The sequence below is a fragment of the Macadamia integrifolia genome, unplaced genomic scaffold, assembly GCF_013358625.1.
Source record: "Macadamia integrifolia cultivar HAES 741 unplaced genomic scaffold, SCU_Mint_v3 scaffold1811, whole genome shotgun sequence".
NCBI classification, from domain to species: Eukaryota; Viridiplantae; Streptophyta; class Magnoliopsida; order Proteales; family Proteaceae; genus Macadamia; species Macadamia integrifolia.
In genome coordinates, this window is record NW_024868364.1 from 1 (window position 1) to 23598 (window position 23598).

At 35.8% G+C, this 23598-nt stretch overlaps 1 protein-coding gene across 3 annotated transcripts; it reads left to right on the forward strand.

The window, feature by feature from the left end:
- The first annotated feature begins 10363 nt into the window (after positions 1-10363).
- LOC122064898 (protein FAR1-RELATED SEQUENCE 5-like) lies at positions 10364-21778 on the forward strand. 3 transcript variants are annotated; one of them, XM_042628684.1, is made up of 3 exons: positions 10364-10521; positions 11242-11759; positions 21425-21778. In XM_042628684.1, coding segments are annotated over exons 1-3 (720 nt in total). In that variant the 5' UTR covers positions 10364-10520; the 3' UTR covers positions 21626-21778. The 3 variants fall into 3 exon arrangements, with proteins under 3 accessions (XP_042484618.1, XP_042484617.1, XP_042484619.1); XM_042628683.1 differs by having other exon boundaries at positions 10515-10651; XM_042628685.1 differs by lacking the exon at positions 10364-10521 and adding an exon at positions 10896-11058.
- The last annotated feature ends 1820 nt before the right edge of the window (positions 21779-23598 follow it).

Below are 23598 nucleotides of genomic sequence, written 5' to 3' on the forward strand. Positions count from 1 at the left end.
AAAAAAAAAAAAAAAAAAAAAAAACAAGGGGTGCCAAAAAATATAGAAAAAATAGAAAGATGAAGAAAAGTTATAATGAAGAAGATAAGGTATTTAAATAACTAAGAAAGGTAAAATAGTCCAAAAATAGATTAGCCACAAAGCATGAGTACATGTTTTTATATAATATATATATATATATATATTAATTAGATTCTACTCAATGATATTATTTTAACCATATTAGACATTTGTTATTCGGTATCCAAAATTATAATTTCACCCAACTTAACTCTCTTTTTTTAAAAAATAATAAATATAAAATTAATCTTAAATTTAAAATTAAAATAGAAAAAAAAAGCTTCCAATTAGTTGGTCCTGTGGAAATATAGAATATAGGATACTTCAGGGATAGCTGGAAATGCAATTCATTAATTAAAGCTATTTTTTTTGGTAAAGGATTAATTAAAGCTAAATGCTTGGATTATAATGTAGTTAAATTTTGTAAGCATGAGTCATCAACTTGAATGGTTACTTCTATACCATTTGTCAGAGATCGTGTAAAAACAACTACCTAACATTATAAAATATATTTAACCTAGAAAGAAAAAAAAAAAATCCAACCTTTCCTTCGGGTGAAAAAAAATATTAAGCCATGACCCTTTTGTCAAATGAAACATAAAAATAAAAGGTAATTTATCCCCTACTGAAATTTTTCACATTTGTTCATCATTTTTTTTTTTCAGATTTACAGTAGGAATAATAACGTCCTTGCTGATTTCCTAGTCATTGGATCTTTCAAACTTATGCCATCCTGTGTTTAGTGGCTATGACCACCTCCATTCATTGTAATCCCTCTATGGTTGCATCTAGATGTTTCACCCTTGGTGCTTTTTCCCTATGATATTTCTTTGTCTAAAAAAAATGATGTGATTGGTTGGATAAATGACTTAAGTGCCTGCTGAAAATCCAATAAAGTGATCAAAGGAAAAGAAAATAAAATATACATATAAAATTGTTAGTTTCTTTGTTTTATATTTGTTAGTGGAGAAAGTTTTCCTCCACCATACTTGGAAGGTTTAACACTTCATACTAAGGTTCACAAACTCCTATAGAGTTTTAGTATGTTCTCCAAAATACCCGCTCACACTCATTTGAAGCCCTAGACAAGGGATTCCCCTTCACCATGACCTAAGGAAAACTCGATCCTTCGCTATATATATCAGCCTAAGCACTAGAAGAACCAAAATCTCGCCATATCATAAGTCATGTATTGCTACCAACAAGGGGAAAAGTGGAGAAGGATATGGAGAATTAGTAAATGATGGAGAATCAAAACTTACTGTGTTAACCCTTATCACACGTATTTAATGGTGCTAATTTCTCGTTCACAAAAGGTTCTAAGTTCTTTTGTTTCGAGGCTTGGAGTTCCAATTCATAAGGTCGGATCTATCTTGAAAGATTGATGCTTCTTCTTCTATTTTGATTTATTTATTTATTTATCGGAATCTTAGAAGAATATGGCTTTCTTTGGTGATAAAAGATCTAATTGTAGGAATAAGTTTCAGATAATTCCCTTTCAAAACAGATCCTTTTTTTTTTTTACCTATATTTATGATTAGTAATTGGGAAACCTTCTTTCAATAGGATAAAAGAGTGAATCTTTCCTTATGCCAGATTAGGAAAATAAAAATGGGGGACTTTCTTAAATATCTGGCATTAGTTTCCCTCTTTCACTCCACTTGATGTCCATGTACCACATCTATTCTTATTCTTATGGGAGTTGATAGTCTCAGAATATATGCAATGAAAAGCTAGCCTATCTGATTCAACACCTATATATTGATTGATAGAACAAAAACTTATATTAATGAAATATTTACACCCCGAGGAATGAGCTAGTTGAAACTAGAGCACCAAAAAAAAAAGGGAAGAGAGCTTACAACCCGAGAAGACCTTGGATCAGGTCTTCGTATGAGAATGGTTCTCGTACGGTGTTTGATTCATGCATGGAATCCACTTAATTCAGAGAGAGAACAAATGGATTCCTTGTGTGAATCAGGCACCGAATGAAAATGATTCTCTTAAGAGGACTTGATCCGGACTTGCTGGGGTAGGGGATATATGCCAAATGATAAAAAAAAATTTCATAACTGCAAAGGAAGCAAGCTTGTCAGTAATTTGATTGCTTTGCCTGTACCCATGACAAGAAGATATGGAGTTGAAACTCCTTGCCAGCCTTCGACAATCATCTATCATAGCAGTAGTTCTCCATTAGGTACTTGAATTCTGGATGATAGATGAGGTCACCCCTAAATTGTCACTCCCCACAATAAGGTTGGTTGAGGGCTTGATGAACAATGAGCGCTTCCGCCACATAATAAAAGAAAACTCCCACATGCTCTGCAAAAAAGGATATAAAGCGCCCTTGGCAGTCTTGAATTACTCCTCCAATACCAGCTAGACCTAGTATACCAAGACTTGAACTATCAACATTGACTTTAACAACATCTATAAGATATCCAAATGTGCCATAGATTGCTATCCATGATCCAACAGTGAGATTTAGAAAATAGTGAATCCAGATTTGAATGGAAAAATTAGTTTTCCTATGGTTGTGATAAAAGAGTTTCATTCATTGGTAATGATTATTTGAGAAGTCCAATCGAAAGCATTTCGATCGACGGATAAAATCCCAAGTAGGGACCAGACTTCGATCACCATTACTTGAAAAGAAAGATCTACGGGCCTTATCCAACGTAGAATGGATGGATCGAGGAAGCATATAATAGGACATTAAATACTGGGGGGTTGGAATTGATTGAATGAGAACATGTTTGCCTACAATGCTAAGTAGCTTGGTGTTGGGGATCATTTACCCTATTAAATATATGAATAACCCTATAGTTTTTAGAATACAAGAATCATAAAAGATATTTAACTATGGGTATAGTCCCTAAACCAAGATTAATAAAGTACTTTCTTCATAGATCTTAAAATACATAACCATATAGATTTACCATATTTATAATAATCAATGGGACATCCATGATATGAACCACGAATGGGAATAGAGAAGTACCTATGTAAGTTTAGAAGCCCCATGAGCATAGATCATGAACTTTTGTCCCATGTGGTTAAACATTACTCCTATGAAGATAACAATGACGAACTACACAAGTAGAGTCCTTCTACTGAGATCTTCTGTAGCCTCTTACTCTAAGGTTTCCTCTCTTTCTGTGCATTTGCTCTTATGAGGAAGCCGTGCTCCCAAAACCAATAAGGCATTAAAGTAATGGTTGCATGGACCATCAGTATTCTATTTATAATAGAATCCCTAAAACCCTATTCCACTCTCACAATGGAAAGAGCTAGGAGTTTCCTAATTAGAGTGGGTCTATTATTGCTTGGGCTGAATGGATCAATCGATATCAGTTAAGCCCACATAAAAATCCTAACAATCTCCCACTTGGGTTACACTGATACTGATGTCTTTCCATTAGCACTTGGCAAAATAATTTCGAGACTGAATACCACTCAAACAAACTTTGATTCAATCAATAATCTCTATTATTGAACAATAGTAGAAAATACACCTCAATATACAACATATAACTATTTAATGTTACAAACAATAGAAAATTATCAATCCAAATCATCTGAAAACATATATATAAGGAATTGATATCATACCTTTGATCACATGAAATATACATTTCCTTATAGGTCATTTCTTGATCTAAAGATCAGTCTACCTTGAAAACCTCACAGGTAGAAAACTTTGATATTAATCAACACTTGGCAAACTGCCTTTTTCTTGAATTAATATCTTACTTTGGCATACCGCCTATGGCTAACTACCACTTCTATAGATTTAGGTTAAATACCACCATAAATCACAAATTTTGAAAAATTGTCTGTGGTTAATCACCACTACTATAGATTTATGTTAAATACCACCATAAATCACAACATTTGGCAAACTGTCTGTGATAAACCACCACTTCTTTGGACTTAGGCTAAATACAGCCATACATCACAAATTCTGACAAAATATCATCAATTACCTTGACTTATCGTCATTTACTTTGGCTAAGCATTGCCAATAAACCTTAGCAGGCACAGTTTTAAACTTTGACTTTTACCGTCTTTAAACTTTGGTTGTCGCTACCATGATATATTTGGTTAAATGAGATCATAAAACTCTCACTAACCAAGCATATCAAAAACCTCAATAATACCAATGTCAGAAAACATGGCTTTTGAGTACTTTATTGATAAACTTGGGTGACACCACCTTTGGGCAAATGTCACATTTACCTTGAGAAACACACAATTGAACTAAATGTACCACTTTGGTGGGTTTCACTCATTCCTTTCATGTTTTTCACATTTGAGATGAATATATGCACAGAAGTGTATGCTTTAATGTGTTTCTTAATCAACTAGGGACAACACAAAAAAATGAAGCATAAATGTACATAAATAATTTAGAGAACAAGATTTAAGATAAAATCATTTCAAAATTACTCCAAAATCATTATAAACTTAATAGGGTAACAAAATTGTTCCTATATCCCTTTGATTGTACTTTGATCAGTAACAACACATGTTTGGGTTCCTTGAGAGCTAAAACCAGATCAAGTAACCCTAAAAATCTCAGGTATGAATCATACACACCAAATAACCAGGCTAAAAAATTTAATATGTACATCTAGCAAATAAACTACATAATAAATGTACATCTAGTAGATAAAACACACAAGAGTCACAACCGTAACTACATTTTTATCCTTTGGGTTAAGAATGCACTGGTCCTCTCGTAAATCCAAATTTACTGTGGAAATACAATTACTTTTATCACATATGGGCTTAAAAACCTCTAAGTTATAGTCTTTTCTATACATGTATTTTCTTTAACTTGGGTGACATCACCTTTGGGCAAATATCACCAATTTTTCTACGCTTGAAAAAATTATGAAAGAATAAAATGTGCCACTTTGGTGGATTCCATCTAATCATTTCATAACTTCCTACAAATATACTATGCAGCATAAAATGTGCGGAAGCTCACACTCAGTTTAATTTTAATATATTTATCCATCATAGGGTGTTTCAAACAAAACATTCAAGTACAAAATGACATGAATATGAATTTACTATATATTTCAGCCATAAATAATTTTTCAATATCATGATAATAATAAATCAATACAAAACTCAATATAATTCTTTTGCATGAAAAATAATATAGTGCACTGAATTTATTCTCCCACTAGCAACCTAGTATACTGACCTTCTACTAGTAACATCCTCCCACTAGCAACCTAGTATACCGAATTTATTCTCCCACTGGTCGAGCCATATAAAACAGCTTTAGATCTATACTTTTATCCTCCCATTTGGTTCGACCAGTCATAAATTAATCCATTTATTGGAGAACACAATTCGTCAAATATGACATACATAAAAACTTGTTCACATAAGCCCAAAAATAAAAGAAAATCAAACATTTATCAATTAATGTTCATAAATAGGTTTTCAAAGAACAATGACAGTGTTTAAGAACTTGGTATTGGATTGATCAAAACCGATACTAATCCAACCCAACCAATCCGAATTGATCAAATCGGAATACAAAAATAACATATTAAATAAACCTATAACCTTTGATCATAGTCATAAAACCCTCATCCACATTATTGCCATTGATCAACTGTCCATTACCTTTTAGGGAAAAAATATTTGTTTTAAAAGCATAATACCAAACTATTGATTTGGTTTTCCTAGTATAGAAAACTAGGTCTTTGAGACATATATAGACCTCCATATTCTTAAGCCACTTTTAAAGGCATTCAGTTTAATGGTTCAACTCAAGGAAGAATAATCCATTCAATATTTAATTAATACATGTAACGTCAATAAAATTAAAACCAATATTACATCACTAACCATTAAACATAACCAGAGTGTCAACCGAACTATATTCTCAACCTTTGGGTCTGGAATGCACTGGTCCACTCAAAAACATACAATGACCATAGGAGCTCTTCAACTTCGAAAATTACTGTCACTTTTGGATGAATAACAACTTCTAGGTTAAGATCTACTTAGACTACACTTGTATTTATGCTTATCTTTGATAATGTCGCCTTTGGGCAAGCATTACCTAATTCCTGCCAATAATTTTCTATGTCTTTGAAAATAAGACAAAACCTTTGAGTTACAAATCTATTGCAGTAATCTTAGATTTTACCACTTTGGTGGGTTCCATCCATTCTACTGCAATAGCTTACAACTACACCTAACAGTTTAAATTTGTGAGTTATTTAAACATGAACTAAATATCATTTAAATGTAAAAGAACAAGCATATAACTATTAACAAAATAAACATTACAATGCTCAATTATCAATTACTTCAAGAGTGTCAACCGGAACTACATTCCTGACCTTTGAGTCTGAAATATACTGGTCCACTCAAGTTTCTGTTATTACTGCGAGACTTCTTCTAACTTTCAAAAAGTACTGCCATCTTTGGATGGACATCATCTTCTAGGTTGAGAAATTCCTATTCTATTTTTCACTTGCTTTAACTTTAACTTTTCTTTGATAATATCACATTTGGGTGAACATTAGCAATCTTGTTACCAACCATTATTCTCTATCTTTTCAAATAAAGAAGACCTTTGATTTGTATTTTATTATAATAATGTTGAACTTTATCACTTTGGTGGATTCCATCCAATCTTACTGCAATAGTCTACAAATTCATTCCGGTAGCTAAAAGTAGAATTATTTAAGCATAAATAAAAATATTCATAAACAAAAGCATGAACTACATTACCAAGAATAAATAAGTTCATATTCTGATATGCAAGTAATGTATGAGTTGATTTTCTTTTATTTCTTCCAATTAATAGGAAAATTATAAAGAATCATTAACCACCCATACTTGTAACTTATGCAAAACAGACCATAAAAGTTGATCAAAACTATGCTCATAATATATCAAAACGAAGAGCACGAAAAACTAGACTCAATGTAAAAAATCAGGGTGAAAAATTCTTCACCGTTTGCCCGAACGAGCCATTTGAAGTTGCAGAAAAAAAGATCAAAATCAATCTAGTTTCCCAAACCAATCGGTTCGGCCAAGCGGTCTAATCCGGTTCAGGCATATTAGTTCCGGGTCAAAATCTGAGTCAATTGGTCAACCACGCAATCAACCTTTGATCGAGTCAAACAGAGTGGGTCATGAGTTGAGCCACTGCACCCCGGGTCAACTTGGTAGGGTTTCCAAGTTGACCCGGCGATGACTCGCCGCCATTTTTTTTTAATTCTCTCTCCTCCGATAGCCAATTTTTGATCGCGTGTGCCGACGCATCCGGAGGTTTTTGATGACTTACGATATATCGCCGTGACCGCCTTCTCGTGCTCTACAACTTTTGTAAAGAAAGTTTTCCCATACGAGAACTTTAAGCGATGGTAAAATTATGATTTTCATGATTTGGGACCCAAACCCTATACAAAATCAATTTTCTTTTGATTTTTCTTGATTCTAACACTATAAGCCTTGACTCTGATACCAATTGTAAGGGATCATTTACCATATTAAATATATGAATAACCTTATAATTTTTAAAATATAAGAATCATAAAAGATATTTAACCATGGGTATAGTCCCTAAACCAAGATCAATAAAGTACTCCCTTTATAGATCTTAAAATACATAACCACATAGATTTACTATATCTATAAAAATCAATGAGACATCCATGACATGAACTATGAATGAGAATAGAGAAGTACCTGTGTAAGTTTAGAAGCCCTATGAGCATAGATCATGAACCTCTATCCCATGTGGTTAAATATTACTCCCATGAAGATGACAATGATGAACTACGCAAGTGGAGTCTTTCTACTGAGATTTTCTGCAGCCTCTTACTCTAGGGTTTCCTCTATTTCTGTGCACTTGCTCTTATGAGAAAGTCGTGCTCCCAAAACCAATAAGACATTAAAGCAATGGGTGCAGGGACCATTAGTATTCTATTTATAATAGAATCCCTAAAACCCTATTCCACTCTCACAATGGAAAGAGCTAGGAGTTTCCTAATTAGAGTGGGTCTATTATTGCTTGGGCCCAATGGATCAATTGGTATCAGTTGAGCCCACATAAAAATCCTAACACTTGGATCTCCACCCACTCAATCTCAAATTTACTCTTGATAACAACTCTTGGCAATGTGATTTGGTGATACTGTTAGACAGAATGGGAATATCCAGATAAATATCAGTAGCTACTAGAGTAAAGAGACCAAAATGTTGTCCAACACGTCTTTTGAATTTAGCTTGGAACATTAAAGCTATAGAAGTTTATTAATTTTTAGATATTAAGACAAGACTTGAAGATTTGCAGAATTCCTTAATAATTGATTGCAAATTTATGAACTTTGAGATTGAGGATCGACCAAAGAGAATGAAGTCATCAGCAAAGCCATATGAGATATACTTTCACAACCCTAGCAATTTTGATACCATGCATTTTACTACAAGCTTGTCCAAGAATCATATGAGAAGATAAAACCTCTGCACATAAAACAAACAAATAAGATGAGAGGGGATCACCTTGTTGAATGCCCTAGATGGAGCGAAAAAGGGGAGAGGTGAACCATTGGGTAGAATGGAAAATGAAGGAGTGTTGACACAAAATACAATAACTTCTACCCAAGCTGGCATAAACAAGTCTCGCTTAAGAAAGCCCCATTCAAGGCGATCATAATCTTTGGATATATCAAGCTTGATAACCATCCAACTCGATTTAGGTTTCCTTTTTCTCCTCATAGCATGGAAAATTTTATGAGTAATCAAAATGTAATCCTGGATTTGTCGCCCCCTTAATGAAGCCATTTTGATTTTTTGGAATGAAACCATCTTATGCATGAGAGGACGAAGATGATTAACCAACATAGATGATATTATTCTATAAATGAAATTGTAGAGACTAATGGGACGATAATCCCTATAGGATAAAGGAAAATCAGTTTTGGGGATAAGTGAATGAAAGTAAGATAACTGATATCTATGGTTAGGTGGTTCTTAGAACCCTAATCAAGCAACAAAAAAGTTAATCGAGAAGATTTCATAGATCCTTTATTATCAAGGAAAACATGGTTAAAACATTATGACGGGGGAAACAATGCGATTGTCCTGGTTATAGATTTGGTAGCTTGGTTGTGGTTAATTCATGAATGAGGGAGACAATGACCAAGAACCATTAAACAACTTTGAAGATGGAAGGAGGCCATCTTGAGGCTTGCGTCCAACTCTGAGGACTTGGAGAGAGAGAGAGAGCAACGGTCATGGAAAAGACCTGTCAACATAACCCAATAAGTTATAACCACAAAGAAGTGGGAAGAAACTCTGGAAAAAATAATTTGTTGCTGCCCGTGTTGCAGTCAAGTAGCTGCAACTCCATGGTAACAACTAAGGAAATGGAATCTCAGGGGTAGATTTGAAAATACCCACCTAGGATGTTTTTTATGATTAATTGGTTTGTATCCCGACCCAAGTGATAAAAAGGGAATTATTCGATTGATTGGTCGGAGGTTATGAATTAGAGTAATTCCCCCCACCCCCCCAAAAAAAAAAAAAAAAAAAGGAAGTGACTTGGACAAATCTTCGTTGATAACCTCAGACCAATCGACCGAATATAAGATTAATGTGTATTAGATTAAAGACTACGGTTGTATTTGGTAGTCATTCAGTTCCAGAAACCACGTTTCGTGTCAAAAATATAAATTTCAATTTCTGTGCAAAATGCTATTTTAAAACAAAAAAATAATGTTTGGTGAACTTGTTTCAAGAACAATTACCCTAGTTTTCACCCTTTTTTTTTGGAGCAAATCGGAAATGACAGAACAAGGTTTTATTGTCCCATCATTTTACGTTTCTAACGTGTTTTTTTCATTTTGTTCTAAAAAAAGAAAAAAGAAAAAAGATCAAGTTGACATCAAATGTTTTATTCTGTTTTTTTAATCCCATAAAACGAAAAAACGTTGCATCCTATATGTTTTTGTTTTTGTTTTTTTTTTTTTTTAAAGGAGAGTAACCCGGTGCCTAAGTTGATCCCCTGTGGAAAAATGAAGTAGAATATGTGAAGTTGATTCAATTATTTATGTTCCCATGTGAGGACCATTTCACATGTTACATCAGGATCAAGCTTTGATAAGATATAACGATGTATTGAATAAGTCTCACTAGATACCAATTTGACAGTGAAAAATTCTTCTCCCATTGAATGGGTGGTACACAGATTCACCCAATTTCTACCAAAACAAACACAGTCGCCCCTTCTACAAAAGAAAAAAAAGTCACCCAATAATAAGGCAAGGACTGAAAGGTCTCTAATATTTTGCACCCTCAACGCCTCTCTCCCTCTCTCTCTCTCTCTCTCTCTCACAACCAAACCCTATACAGAGATCCACTCATTCTCTCTCCCTCTCACTCATTGTCTCTCTCTCTTAAGCAAAAAGGAGAGCTCAAGTAAGTTTCGTTATTTCTCATTTAACTGTATATCGTTAGATGTAAGGAAACCCAAATGTGCAATATTACCTTGCTTCATATTCTCCATCTATTCATACTTTTGTCGAAACAATGCCGAAATCAAGCCCAGGTGCATTTTTGGAGATACCAAGCATTCTTATCATTTTCTGAAAATTTCCATTTACCTAATTCCTTGGAATACAATTTCTCCCACAATTTTTTTTCTTATATGTATTTATTAGCTTTAGGAAGTTATAGATGAATGCTTTCAGGGAAAACTTTAGAGAGAAGTAGAAAACATGAATTTGAGGCTTTATCTTTTGTGGGGCTTTAACCTTGATGATTTTTTTTAATCCCTTGAAATGTGGTAGTTATCTACTCTTTGACAAAATTCCTTTAACAAGTTAATATTGCTTACCTAAGTTCATGCATCTATTTTTTTCTGTTATTTTGAGGCATTACCTCTGTTTCCTTCTCTTTAATCTGTTGGTTCTGCCTGCTGTTTTTGGGCTTTTCCTGTTTCTGCTCTATAACCAGGTATTCGGTTAAATGCTTTAGGGGTTTTAGGGTTGTTTTTGCCTACTTATTTATTTATTTATTTTATTTGGGGGTGGGGGTGGGGGTGGGATTTTTGGGTTGTTTTTAATTTATTAATTTTCTTTAATTGAGAGAATGTTAGTTGGGTTTTTCTATATGAAGCTCATGATGTTACTTTGGCAGTGGACAATGCCTCTCTTGCTGTTGATGATGGTGAAATGGGAAAGGATGTTATTCCTAATAATAGAGAAATAGTAGAAAGTTCTCATATAGTGGAGCCTCATGTGGGTGAGGAAAGAGAAGTTTTGGAGCATCCTGAAGGAATGGAGTTAATTACATACAGTGGAGATGGTGATCTAGAACCATATGAGGGTATGGAGTTTGAATCAGATGTTGCTGCCAAGGCTTTCTATGATGAATATGCTCAACGTATTGGCTTTATCACCCGTATCGGCTCATACAGCCGTTCAAAGGTTGATGGTGCCATCATAGGACGACGATTTGTTTGTAACAAAGAGGGTTTTAGCAGGGGGACTGTTAAGAAGCCAGAGGCAGTCACCAGGGAAGGTTGCAAAGCAATGATCAATGTAAGGAGAGATAAAAATGGGAAGTGGGCTATTTCAAAACTTGAAAAGGGCCATAACCATCCACTGATTATTTCTTCTAAGGTTCGGCGTGGTTCTCTTCTGATTCAGTCTATGGTGAGTTCCTCAATCTTTATTTTCCACTGTTTTAAGTATATGCAAAATGTTTTAAGCTAGAGCTCACCTTGTGCTGCCCTCGTCATGTTGCTTAAGGTTTTCTCTCTCCTTTTTTTTTTTGGCCCTTTGATTTAATTTTAATGGAAAATGAGTTAATTTCTGTTAAAAAGGTGCCATTGTTTATTTAGCCTTTATTTTATTTTATTTTTCACAACTTAATTCTAGTAAGATGAAGGATCAACAATAAACTAAGAACATTTATAAATGTAAAATAAGAAGTTATAAGAGGAAGAGTTTACCAGACAAAGAGATATCCAGTTTCTGTGGTCAAAAAGTAAGAAGTGTAATTGTCTTTTCTAAGAAAAGTTATAATATGGATGGTCTATACTGTGGTATGATATGTGGTGTTAAGGGATAACAGTACTCAAAAGAAGGGGTTATTAACCCATTTTCAGTGCTTCTAGAGATTCTAAAAGCTGCTGAGATAGCATCCCCATAACACCCTATTTGCAGTACTTCTAGAGACCATAAAGGCTCCTGAGGTAACATCCTCACAAAGCCACAACAGAAGCTGTACAAAATCATCGCCATAGCTATTGCAAGGAACTATGGTATTTGGTCTGTAACAAATGTGCTAGAGATAGCACCTTTGAGCCTTTCAAAAGTAAAGGACTTATGAATAACAGGACTTCTTTTTTTTTTTTTTTTTGGGGGGGGGTGTGGGGGGTGGGAGTGGGGAGGGACAATAGTGCAGTAGGCACAATAGGTTTAGCAAAGTATCCCTTGTTGGTCGGTCCCACCGATTTATCTACCTTTAAAATTTCAGCCCAATCCAAGTTTTACTTCTTTTATATTGTAAAATAGGAGGATAAAAATGCCTAAAATGTCCAAAAAAAGAGAAACAGATTATGACTGTTGAAAAATACAGGGAGAAGAAGACTGAAAACCAATACCGTGTGAGCCATATAGTTGAGTTGGACACCTAATCACCTAATTTGGCCTGTGGTTAATCTATAGGGGCCTTACTTTATGTATCAAACGCCTAGAACTACCACATCATCCTCCACATGGTTCAAACAGATTGGGGCCATTTTGCCAAGACAGGCAAATTACCATTAGACCAGATTTTTGCCTCTTTTTTTTTCTCATTATTTTCAGAAATTTACCACTGACTTAATTCAGAAATGCTTTCATTTGAAAGTTGTTTGTCTTCACTTTCCATGTCGTCGGACATAATCAATGTCAAACATCTTCCTACAATTAAGGAGCATGTAATGATGCAATTGGTGGATTCACTAAGGAAGCACATATAGGACATGATCTAATGTTCTGAATCAAATGGTTTATAGTCTTTAGGCATCTTTAGGATAAACAGAAGATATTTCCTAGGGTAACTGGCCACAACAATGTGTGTGGTAGAGGGTTAGGAGTTCTAGTACATACAAATCATTGGTGTTTAGTGGGGACTTCACATACCAGTGCTTTAAAATTCTGTTTTTACTGCTGATTTCAAAGTTAAAAATAGGACCTTTCCTTGTCAATTACTTCACTTTTAGTACGAGAAGCCAACCAAGTCGTATTGCGGGTCTTACCTGGCTAACACAGCTTTATGTCCCAAATTTGTTGTTGTCCTCTTGATCTGAAATAGTGCTCCTATTGTCTTGTTGAGGACCAACTAAAGAAACTGTCCAACTCATTTTATTTCTTCTTAGTTTCAGAATGCATATCACTTTGTATCATGGTGAATTCGTCTCCCAGTCGTATAGATTTTCTCTAAAGTTTAAAATAGGAACCACTCTGAATCGAGTCGATTTCCTTTGGTAGATAACATGTCTTACATTATGTGAAGTAGATTTTGATAGTGTTTTCTTAATTTTCTTAATGAGACAATTCCATCATGCTGTTGATGTGCTAAAATCCGAATTAGGCTAGAAATAAAACAGGAAAATTGACCCATTTTGCATCCTAAAGCATTTGCAGGCCCTTTTGTTCTCTCCACATTCCCAGGGCTACCACCAAAAACTTCACTTTAACTGAGGGTTTATCTATATCATAGTTGTTAGTCTACAATGCGATTCTTAAACACCTAGGTGAACCTGATGTGGAACCCGGGTCACAAAACTCTAGTTGGGTTCGCTTAAGGGCCCACCCAAGTTTGCAATCACCAAATATTTATAAGTAATAGAAATTTTTGTAAATATATCGAAGGTAGCATGGGAAAGTGGCAATTTGGTAAATAACCGGAGTTTTTAAGGGATTGTTAAGCATGTAAAGAAAGGACACAAAGGCGATCACTATCTATTGTTTGGGGACAAACTAGGGAGCAAAATAATAGTATAGGACATGAGGGAATAAATGGTAAAGGAAGGAATAACATGGGAAAATGGAAGAATAGAATATTAATTAAAATCTGCATAAAGGAGGAACTACCGAGAAAAAAGGGGTGAGGGAGATGGGTCGTCTTCTACCTCTTGAAGGGAGATGAAGACGATAATTTCTGGCCTGATTATCAGATTCGAGCTCTGCCTACAACCTCAGATAGAATCGAAACCTGAATTGTATCTGATCAAGCTTTTCTTTAAAATCCGACACACCAAAGTGATTCATCCCCTATTAGATCCACAGCAATCAATAAAAGTAGCAGGCAGTAATCTCAGGTCCAAAACTGCAGTTCGAACAATTCTCTCGACAGGGGAGGACCAAGGGGGTAATACTCTAGTGCCTGAATCTGATGTAGATCGAGTCCATAAAGGGGGGGGGTCAAAACTGGGTCAAGGCTGGCCCAAAAATTTGGGTCACTCTTTAGCTGTTGAGCAGCAGGAGAACAGGGCAGCAAGGGCCATTGGGTGGAGCATCTTCTAAAAGAAAATCCTTGGGAATATTTTCTGCAGCACAGTTTTCTGATCTGGTTGTTATTTCAGCCTTCTAGAAGATCCCAGGAGCTCCCATTGATTTCATCAACGAGAAGAGATTTGTTTCCTTTTTTGGTTGTTAAGAGATTTATTTCCTTTCTGTGTTTGTTTAGTGGTTAAGTAGTTAGATTCCTTTTATTTGTTAAACAGAGTAGTTAGTTGTTATTTCTTGTCAAGCAAGTAAATCAGTTTAGAAGAATTAGTTGGTTTCCTTTTTGGTTATTTACTACTTTGTAAAGGCTTCACTGCCTATTTAAAGACAACTATTGTAAGGTTTTTTCAGATTTGAATTAATGAAAGTTTGAGAAGTTATCTTCCATGGTTGAGGGAGTCACTTTGAGAGGCGTGAGATGTTCAAGACCTTGTGAGGGTGAGATGACCAAGGAAAGGTGAGAGGCCTGAACCAAAACCACCATTCTTCTTCCCCCCTTCTCAACCCTCCATTGAATTCCTTTTCTTCCTTTGTTTTTCCTTTCTGTTTTTTGAGTGTTGTAAGATCATGATCAGACTACAAAACCATCCAGAAGAACGAAAGCCAGTCTACGGCCAGAGTTGACTCAGACCAGTTAGGCTTTTGAAGTGCCAATCAAGGCGTCCTATCTTCCAGACCAGAGATCAACTTCAGGCCCAATTTTGAGGACTGGTCAGGTGCATTAAGAGGGAAACTCGATAAGAGTTCTGTGGCTTTTAGTGGCCTGTAGCTGCTGTAATAAAAAATCTCCCAATCTGCCCACATTGAGACCTATTTGTGAGAAGACTTTGGACCTGCTGTTACTCATCAATCATAAGCCTATTGAAGGAGCCCTTCTAGGGTTTTGTGGAGACCCCTAGGGGAGAGGTTCTATCCATCTTTGAGCCCCTTTCTAGAGCTGGTTTGTGTGCTATAAAAGATCACCGGTTTTGACCTAAATCAAGCCCTAATTCAGCATTTGTCATATCTCAGCAATCAGCCAGTTACCACCCTTGATCTTTTGGGGTTTTGTTCATCACACCTAAGGGGAGATTCGACAAGCTTTGGCTTCCCAACATTGGGCTGGTTTGTGAGTCATTCAACCTTTTATATTTGACCTAAATTAGGGTTTCTTTAGATTCTCAGAATTATTGTCGAATCTGAACCCATTTGTTACTGATTGTTGGAGTCTTCTACTGGGGTTGGTCACACCTGAATCACCCTAAGGTAATTGAACGTCGCCCAAATTCTCAATCCAAAGGCTAATGGGTCAGCAAGATTCTCTGTGTTGCTAGTTGCAGGAAACAAAACAGAAAATAGAAGGAAGAAGTAATTGATTAATGGGGAGGGGAGAGAAGAAGAGGAAGAGAGAGAAGAGGTCACACAACCTTGCTATGTACCAATCTGGCAGAACTCAAATATCCATTCATCAAAATATGAATAAAATGATGGTTACAAGCTACTATTTAAAGAGTCTTAATTGTAATCTAAAATGAAATTAAACTTGTTAAGTTTGTCTCGAATTCTTGACCTGTTTTGAAGAACGGCTCGCTCCGACATATTTTGGTGGCTACCCGAATGGGATTTTTTTAGAGATCTATGATGGAAGCAGTATATAATGTATTATTGTCTTGTTGAGCAAGCAGTTGTAATTTGGGGTTTTTCGAGTTAGGGTTTCAGAGTGAGTTTTCTCGCCGATGTTTGGGTGTAATCTTTCTTCTACATAGTGAAACATTTTCTTCTTTGCCTGAGGATGTAGCACACCACATCGGTGTGTGAACCTTGTTAAGTCTCTGTGTGTTGTGGGGATCTATGTGTGCTTATTTTCCTATTTATTGGTGTTTGCTGTAACAAAACTCAACTCTAACTTGGACTTATAAAGGGAAATAAATTCCTAAATTAACTCAACCACTAACTACCCAATTAAAACTAAAACTGAAAATTGCAAGATAAATCCAACTACTAAAAATCCAAATGAGTAAATATGCTTAGATATCTTGCTGAATCAAAACACCCAACTGGACCTGATTCATCTCGGTCTAGATTTCCATAAGGGTCTATCCGGTTCAGCCACAAATCTGCATTGACTCCTTGATGTTAAGAAAACTCAACTGTGAGTTTTGTTAAAGAAGAGCATAAGCACCACTCGATCAAGATCCACAATCAACAACTTTGATGGAGATGATCTAGCGCATCTCAGGATCAACTGTCACGATCTTCTGATAGTCGTTAGCAAATGACAACTCTCCAATTGGAATATGATCATTTGATTTTCACAAATGAAATCAGACCATTGATTAATTCTATTGCATCCTTGATCAAAATGTTAAACTTTAGCTTGATCATCACTTCCAATGTCCACCTTTTTTTCCAACACTGACCCGTCTAAGGCTTCTATACGCTGCATACTTTATCACAGAAGCACGAAAAATCCAATTGAAGTTCCCTCATCCATCCTTAGATTCATTCGCAAACCTCTCTAGAAGAGTAACTAACTTGGTGGGGTTGATAGTCATCAAAAATAGAGGATTTCGGCTCTGATAGCAATTGATGTGGAACCCGTGTTACCAAACTCTATTTGGGTTTGCTTAAGGGCCCACCCATGTTTGCAATCACCAGATATTTAAAAATAATAACAATTTGGTAAATATATCAAAGATAACATGGGAAAGTGGCAATTTGGCAAATAACCAGAGTTTTCATGGTATTGTTAGCAATGTAAAGAAGAAAAGACATAAAGGAGATTACTATTTATTGTTTGGGGACAAACTAGGAAGTAAAATAAAAGTATAGGACTTGAAGGAATAAATGGTAATAATGTAAGATTGGTTCACAAGTGAGTAGGATCTTTAGTAAATTCAATAAAAATCAGATAGTATGACATATAGTATGAACAAAACAAAAATAAGAGAATGAAGGGTAGAATGAGTGTAGGGGGAATATGTTGGGTTGAGTATCTCACACTTCCCTGGGGCATCTCACCCAAGTTGTCTCTTACAACTCTGCATCTCAGTTTCCAGCACAAAGCTTTTTTTTTTCTTTCATTTAATCAAATTTGTGTTCAACGTTGTAGCTCCTTACAAACTTATATAAAAGACTCAAACACTAAAAAGGAAAGGCCTAACCCAATCCTTAACTAATTGGGAAATCTAAACTGATTAGATAACTTAAATAACAAAGAATATAGACTCAAAATAGGACTCTAACTAAACTAATGAATTAAATCCCGTTTTCCTACTTTTCATATTTTAGGCCTATTAAAGTGGCCCATTACAAAGAAAACCCATGGGATCAAAGGCCCAACACATACATAATCCAATCCAAGGCTTATTTGCAATTAAATAAGCCAATTTAGTAACTTATCTGCATCAATTTGCCCTCTCTTGGAAAAAATTTGTCCTCAAATTTTGTAGAGTGTGAGGGTGATTATTGCATGGCGCACATCTCTCTTCAAGCCGTAGAAAAATTCAGGTAGCTCTTTGATAACAAGGATGTAGTCTAGAATGTGAGGAGCTCGATCTTCAAGATACTTTAATGGGATGACGAACTCCCCATGCTTAGTTCAACAATCTCAAATGTATCCATGAGATCATCCAGATGAACACCTTTAACCACTGTGTTCTTGACCTCCACAATTTCAATCTCAAGCTCCTCAGGATCGTTCTCTTAGCTGTTCACAATCATCACAGATGTTGAAGCACCATTCTCCTTGGGTTCGATATCCTTGTCCACAATTTTGACTATGTTGTTTTTGATTTCATCCATATTAATCTCTCTGATAGGAATATCAATGACCATCTCTTTCTCGATAATAGCGATCTTATGACATGTGGGTGGCTTTTGGAAATCTGGTGGAGGGAAGTACATTCTCCATTCATGTTTTGTTAGGTACATGTCCGCCAACTCGTATTGCATCTCTTCTCACGTTCTAGACTCACGTCCTTGAGCTTGAAGTTGCCTTTCACGGACTCTCCATTGTATTTGAGTACAATCACTCATATGGAAACATGCATATTGGAGTCTTTGTCTCTATCAAGTTGTATTTGTCAAAGTACACGTCTAATTCATGCACCCATTCAATGAATTTCCCACGAAATTAACGTGGTTGAGCATTAGATTGGGCAACAGTAGCCTCCTTCAATTCTACAAATTGTTGGTCTATAGTATCCATCGTTGTGTTCAGCCGTTGGAGGGATTTCATTACATCCTCCAGTGAGTTTTGGTTGGAGCTTTCTTCAGCCATAGCCCTGATACGAAATAATGTAAGATTAGTTCATAAGTGATCCAATCCTAGGTAGGATCTTTAGTAAATTCAATAAAAATCAGATAGTATGAGTGTATGACAGATAGTATAAACAAAACAAAAATAAGAGAATGAAGGAAAGAATAGTGGTGGGAGAATAGGTTGGGTCGAGAATCTCACTCTTCCCTTGGGCATCTTACCCAAGTTGTCTCTCACAGCATTGCATCTCATAGTTTTTTAGTACAAAGTTTTTTTTTTTTCAATCAAATTCATGTTCAATGTTGTAGCTCCTTACAAACTTATATGGAAGACTTAAACACTAAAAAGAAAAGGCCTTACCCAATCCTTGACTAATTGGGAAATTTAAACTGACTAGAAAACTGAAATAACAAAGAATATAGACTCAAAATAGGACACTAACTAAAGTAATGAATTAAATCCCGTTTTCTTACTTTCTACCTATATTTTAGGCCCATTAAAGCGACCCATTACAAAGAGAACCCATGGGATCAAAGGCCCAACACATACATAACCCAACCCAAGGTTTATTTGCAATAAAATAAGCTCATTAAGTGACTTATTTGCTTCAGGTAAATGAAGGGATAATATGGGAAAGTGGAGGAATAAAATATTAATAAAACCTGTTTAAAGTAGGGGGAACTGCCGAGAAAAAAGGAGTGAGGGAGATGGTTCGTCGAAACCTCTTGAAAGGGAGATGAAGACGAGAATTTTTGGCCTGATTCTCAGACTCGAGCTCAGCCATAACTTCGGACAGAATTGAAACTTGAAGGGTATGTGATCAACTCACTTTTCTTTAAAATCTGACACACACAAGTGATTCAGCAATCAAATGAAGAAGTAGCAGGTGGTAGTCTCATATTTAGAACTGCATTTTGATCAATTCTCTCAACAAGGGAGGACTGAGGGGGTAATACCCTAGTGCCTGAATTGCCCTAAGGTAACTAAACACCACCCAAATTCTCAAGCCAAATTAATCGAGGCTAATGGGTCAGCAAGAGTCTCTTTGTCGCTAGTTGCTGTAAACAGAACACAAAATAGAATGACAAAGTAACAGATTAATGGGGAGGGGAAAGAAGAAGAGCTAGAGAGAGGAGGTCACATGACCTTGCTATGTAACAATCCGGCACAACTCAAATATCCATTCATTAAAATCTGAATAAAACGATGGTTACAAGCTATTATTTAAAGAGGAAATTAAGAGTCCTAATGGTAATCTAAAATTGAAATTAAACTTAACTCTAACTTGGACTCGTGAAAAGGGGATACAATCCTAAATTAACTCTACCACTAATTACATTAAATCTAAAAATGAAAATTACAAGATAAATCTAACTACTAAAAATCCAAATAAGTAAATAAACTAAGATATCCTTCTGAATCCAAACACCCAATTTGACCCAGTTTATCTTGGTCTATATTGCTAGAAGGGTCCGTGTCCGGTACAGCCTCGAATCTGCATCAGAACCTGTCGCATATCCATTTAGTTGGGAAAATGCTGAGTTGTATGAAACTTTGAATTCACTTTTTATCCATTTTCAGTCCTTGTTTCTCACTGATATTTAGCCCGTGATTACTGCAACAACATTTTTTTTTTTTTTGCATCATATCAGTCTTAAAATATAATAGCCAACCTCATTTAGTTGGGATAAGGCTGAGTTGTTGTTGTTGTATCTGTCTTAAGCTATAATATTTGCTGAAGTTGGATCACCAGCTCCTCCTTCCTTGACACCTGTAGCGAGCCAAGCTCCAGAGAAGGGTGATGATTTGCAACCACTTTGTCCTCTCTTTCACCCATCTGAAATTTGCAGTAATTGCCTCAGTTGCATCCAAGAAGCTAGCAGAACAGAAAAATACTTACTCTAATTGTGTTGTGATTTGTTTCTTCTCTCCAACCAAAGCAAAACATGAGAGAAGAGGGAGGTCATTGATAGATGCATTGCTATCAAACTTGGCAGCATTCAGAAGAGGAAAAAGAGAAATTTGAATGGATTTTCCCCATGCCTTTCTATTGTCTAGTACCTGAGATAAGTATTGATGGGCTGCTTTTGAATTTTATATTTTTAATACAGAAATAATTAATATCTACTATTTGAGTTGTGGGTCCAATAAAAGGTATGCTGCTTCCAAGACCTGATACAGGTAATGCAGGATCAACCTGATATAGAAGATCTGGACTTGGTTGTGTCTGTACTTGATTCTGAACAAAAATTTAATGATGGAGCATGAAGATATTGACACTGGTCTTCCTGGTTGTATATTTTGAATTTATCTTAACAAACTTTAAATCTGATGTAAATTTGTTGAGCATGGTTGGTGTCTCTACTGGAAGATTCTACAATTGAAGTACTTTTTATTCTCAGACACTAATGATAATAGCTAACTCATTCGAAAAAATTGATCCTTAACAGTTAGCAGGGTCTAATTTATCATCCATGTTCATCTATTTAATGTCCTGCTTTACTGAACAGAAATTAGAAAATACTTTCATGAGTAAATCACTGGATGCTAATCTCAGTGCATGCTTTTTCTTATTTTACAGGGAGATGATACAAATAAAATCCGGGAACTATCGTACAAGCTGCAACGTGCAAATAAACAGTGTGCAATATATAAAGAACATCTAAACATGATCTTGCGGGAAATTGAGGAGCACACAGACCACCTTTCTGACAAAGTTCGGGACATAGTCCATAATATTAAGAAACTTGAGTCTCAGGACCAACAACACCATGAACAATAGACCTAGGATTTATGTTTGCAGTTTTTTTCTCCCCTGTTTAATGTCTTCATTGTACAGATCAACCGAGTAACATGAAAGGGGTTCTTAGCTGCAGCCACTTTTGATTCTTCAGTGCTTTGGTTATTATGGCTCAGAAACACTATATGAGTTCAAGATCCTGAGTCCCTGACTATAGTACGATGAATCCAGATTGAGCCCATTTATTTAGAACAGGTCTGGTATGGAGATCTGTGGTCTATATGGAATTATGGGTGTGGGTTTGAGTTGGTCTTTTTTTTTTTTGGGTCAGCTAAAAGAAAACATGCATTTGATTAACAGTAGTCTGATTACATGCCATGTCGGTTTGGTAAGTAGGAGATCTATTGATTAGAGTCTTATATGCAATAGTTTTAAATTGTTGTCCTAGTAGGTTATGATTATTAATATTATAGAACTTAGGATAATTAGGATAGTAGTCCAACTCATGGCATACCATAACTAAAGTTCTCGGCCATAATTTTAATGGTTTCTTAAACTGTTGATGTAGGAGTCGTTTGATCTCCCTAGTGTTGCTCCAGACTTTGTCCACAGTACATTTGTTGGTCCTTGCCCATGTTAACCCCTTCAATAGGCCTAATGCCTCCACTTCACCACGGTTTCTTGTTAAGACATAGTTAGATTCCCATTAGATTACATTGTTCTTAGAGAGGAGAATAAGAGCCCATGTCGACATATTTGTTTTGTTGTCATTAACATTTGTAACAATAAGAAAATTGATGCCTTGTGGGAGTGGGATGGGGCTTGCGATTTGAGTAGGAATGGATATCACCTAAGCCTCCAGCATGTTGTGTGTGATACTATTTGCAATCCAGTATTCAATCTGCTGAAAAATAGTTGGAAAATCGGGTTTTTGTTCAGAAAATAGGGTTTTATTTCTATGGTTCCATAGGAAGTAACACATTATTAGTATAGAAAAAAACCATTCTAGATCTTTTTTTGGGATTATACCCGATGTAAAACAACATGAGACTAGTGTTTTAACTAAATTGCAAGGTAGTCTATCTGGTTTGAGGCCTAGTGTTCCTGAGGCCCAAACCTTCCTTGCAAGATCACAATCAAATAGAATATGGAAAACGGACTCTTTTTGGGAGCGGGGAAAACAACAATGAGGGTCAATATCCACCCATTTTGACAGAATGCCCTTTGTGGGGAGGCCCTCATTTATCGCTCTCCAAAAGAAAAGCTTAAACTTGGGGCGGATATTGATTCTCTAGAAAAATCACCACCATCGAGAGCAAGGAGAGGAGCAACAACACCTGTGTGAGCATGCATTGAAGTTTGTTAGTTGGTCTTGAGAAATTGAGTTGCTAACTTAGTTGAGAAGGAACCGTCCTTAGACAGAGAGCACCACCATTTGTCAGGATGAATGGACAATGAAGTTTGCACAATAATATTTGTTGTATTGACAGGGAGCAGAGAATTCAAAAGCTCAGAATTGCAAAAATTATTAGTGAGGAAATTGCATATAGAAGTACTAGAGGGACAAGGGAGGTGACTATTACTTCATGGAGGTTAATTGTTTTATTAAGAGACCGAACCCGAGGGTCAAACGAAAAGAAAGTTGTATCCCATTCCCAATTCTTCGAAAGACCAAATTTTTTAAGATGGGGAGAATTTTAGTGATACTGGTCCGACAAGGAGAGCCTTTGGTTTTCAGACTTCTAGGGTCAAAAATCAATCTCTTATCAAAATATTTGGATCTTAGAAGTTGACCCCAAAGACCATCAGTGTTTGAAATGAGCCGTCATCCCAATTTAAGGAGGAGAGCCATATTTTGAGTTTCAATATCTCTGAAACCAAGACCTCTGGAGGTCTTGGGTAGGACAATTTTGTTCCAACCGATGAGGTGAGCTTTTCTATCATCCCCAATCAAGAAATGCAAGCGAATGGAATCCAAAGTTTTGCAAATTTTTTTAGGGAAATAAAAACAAGAC

Bases quoted from the DNA above. Each gene is read 5' to 3' on its own strand.
- LOC122064898 (XM_042628683.1), top strand. The intron at 11,760-21,424 runs GTGAGTTCCTCA...CTTATTTTACAG, and splicing joins CTCTTCTGATTCAGTCTATG to GGAGATGATACAAATAAAAT.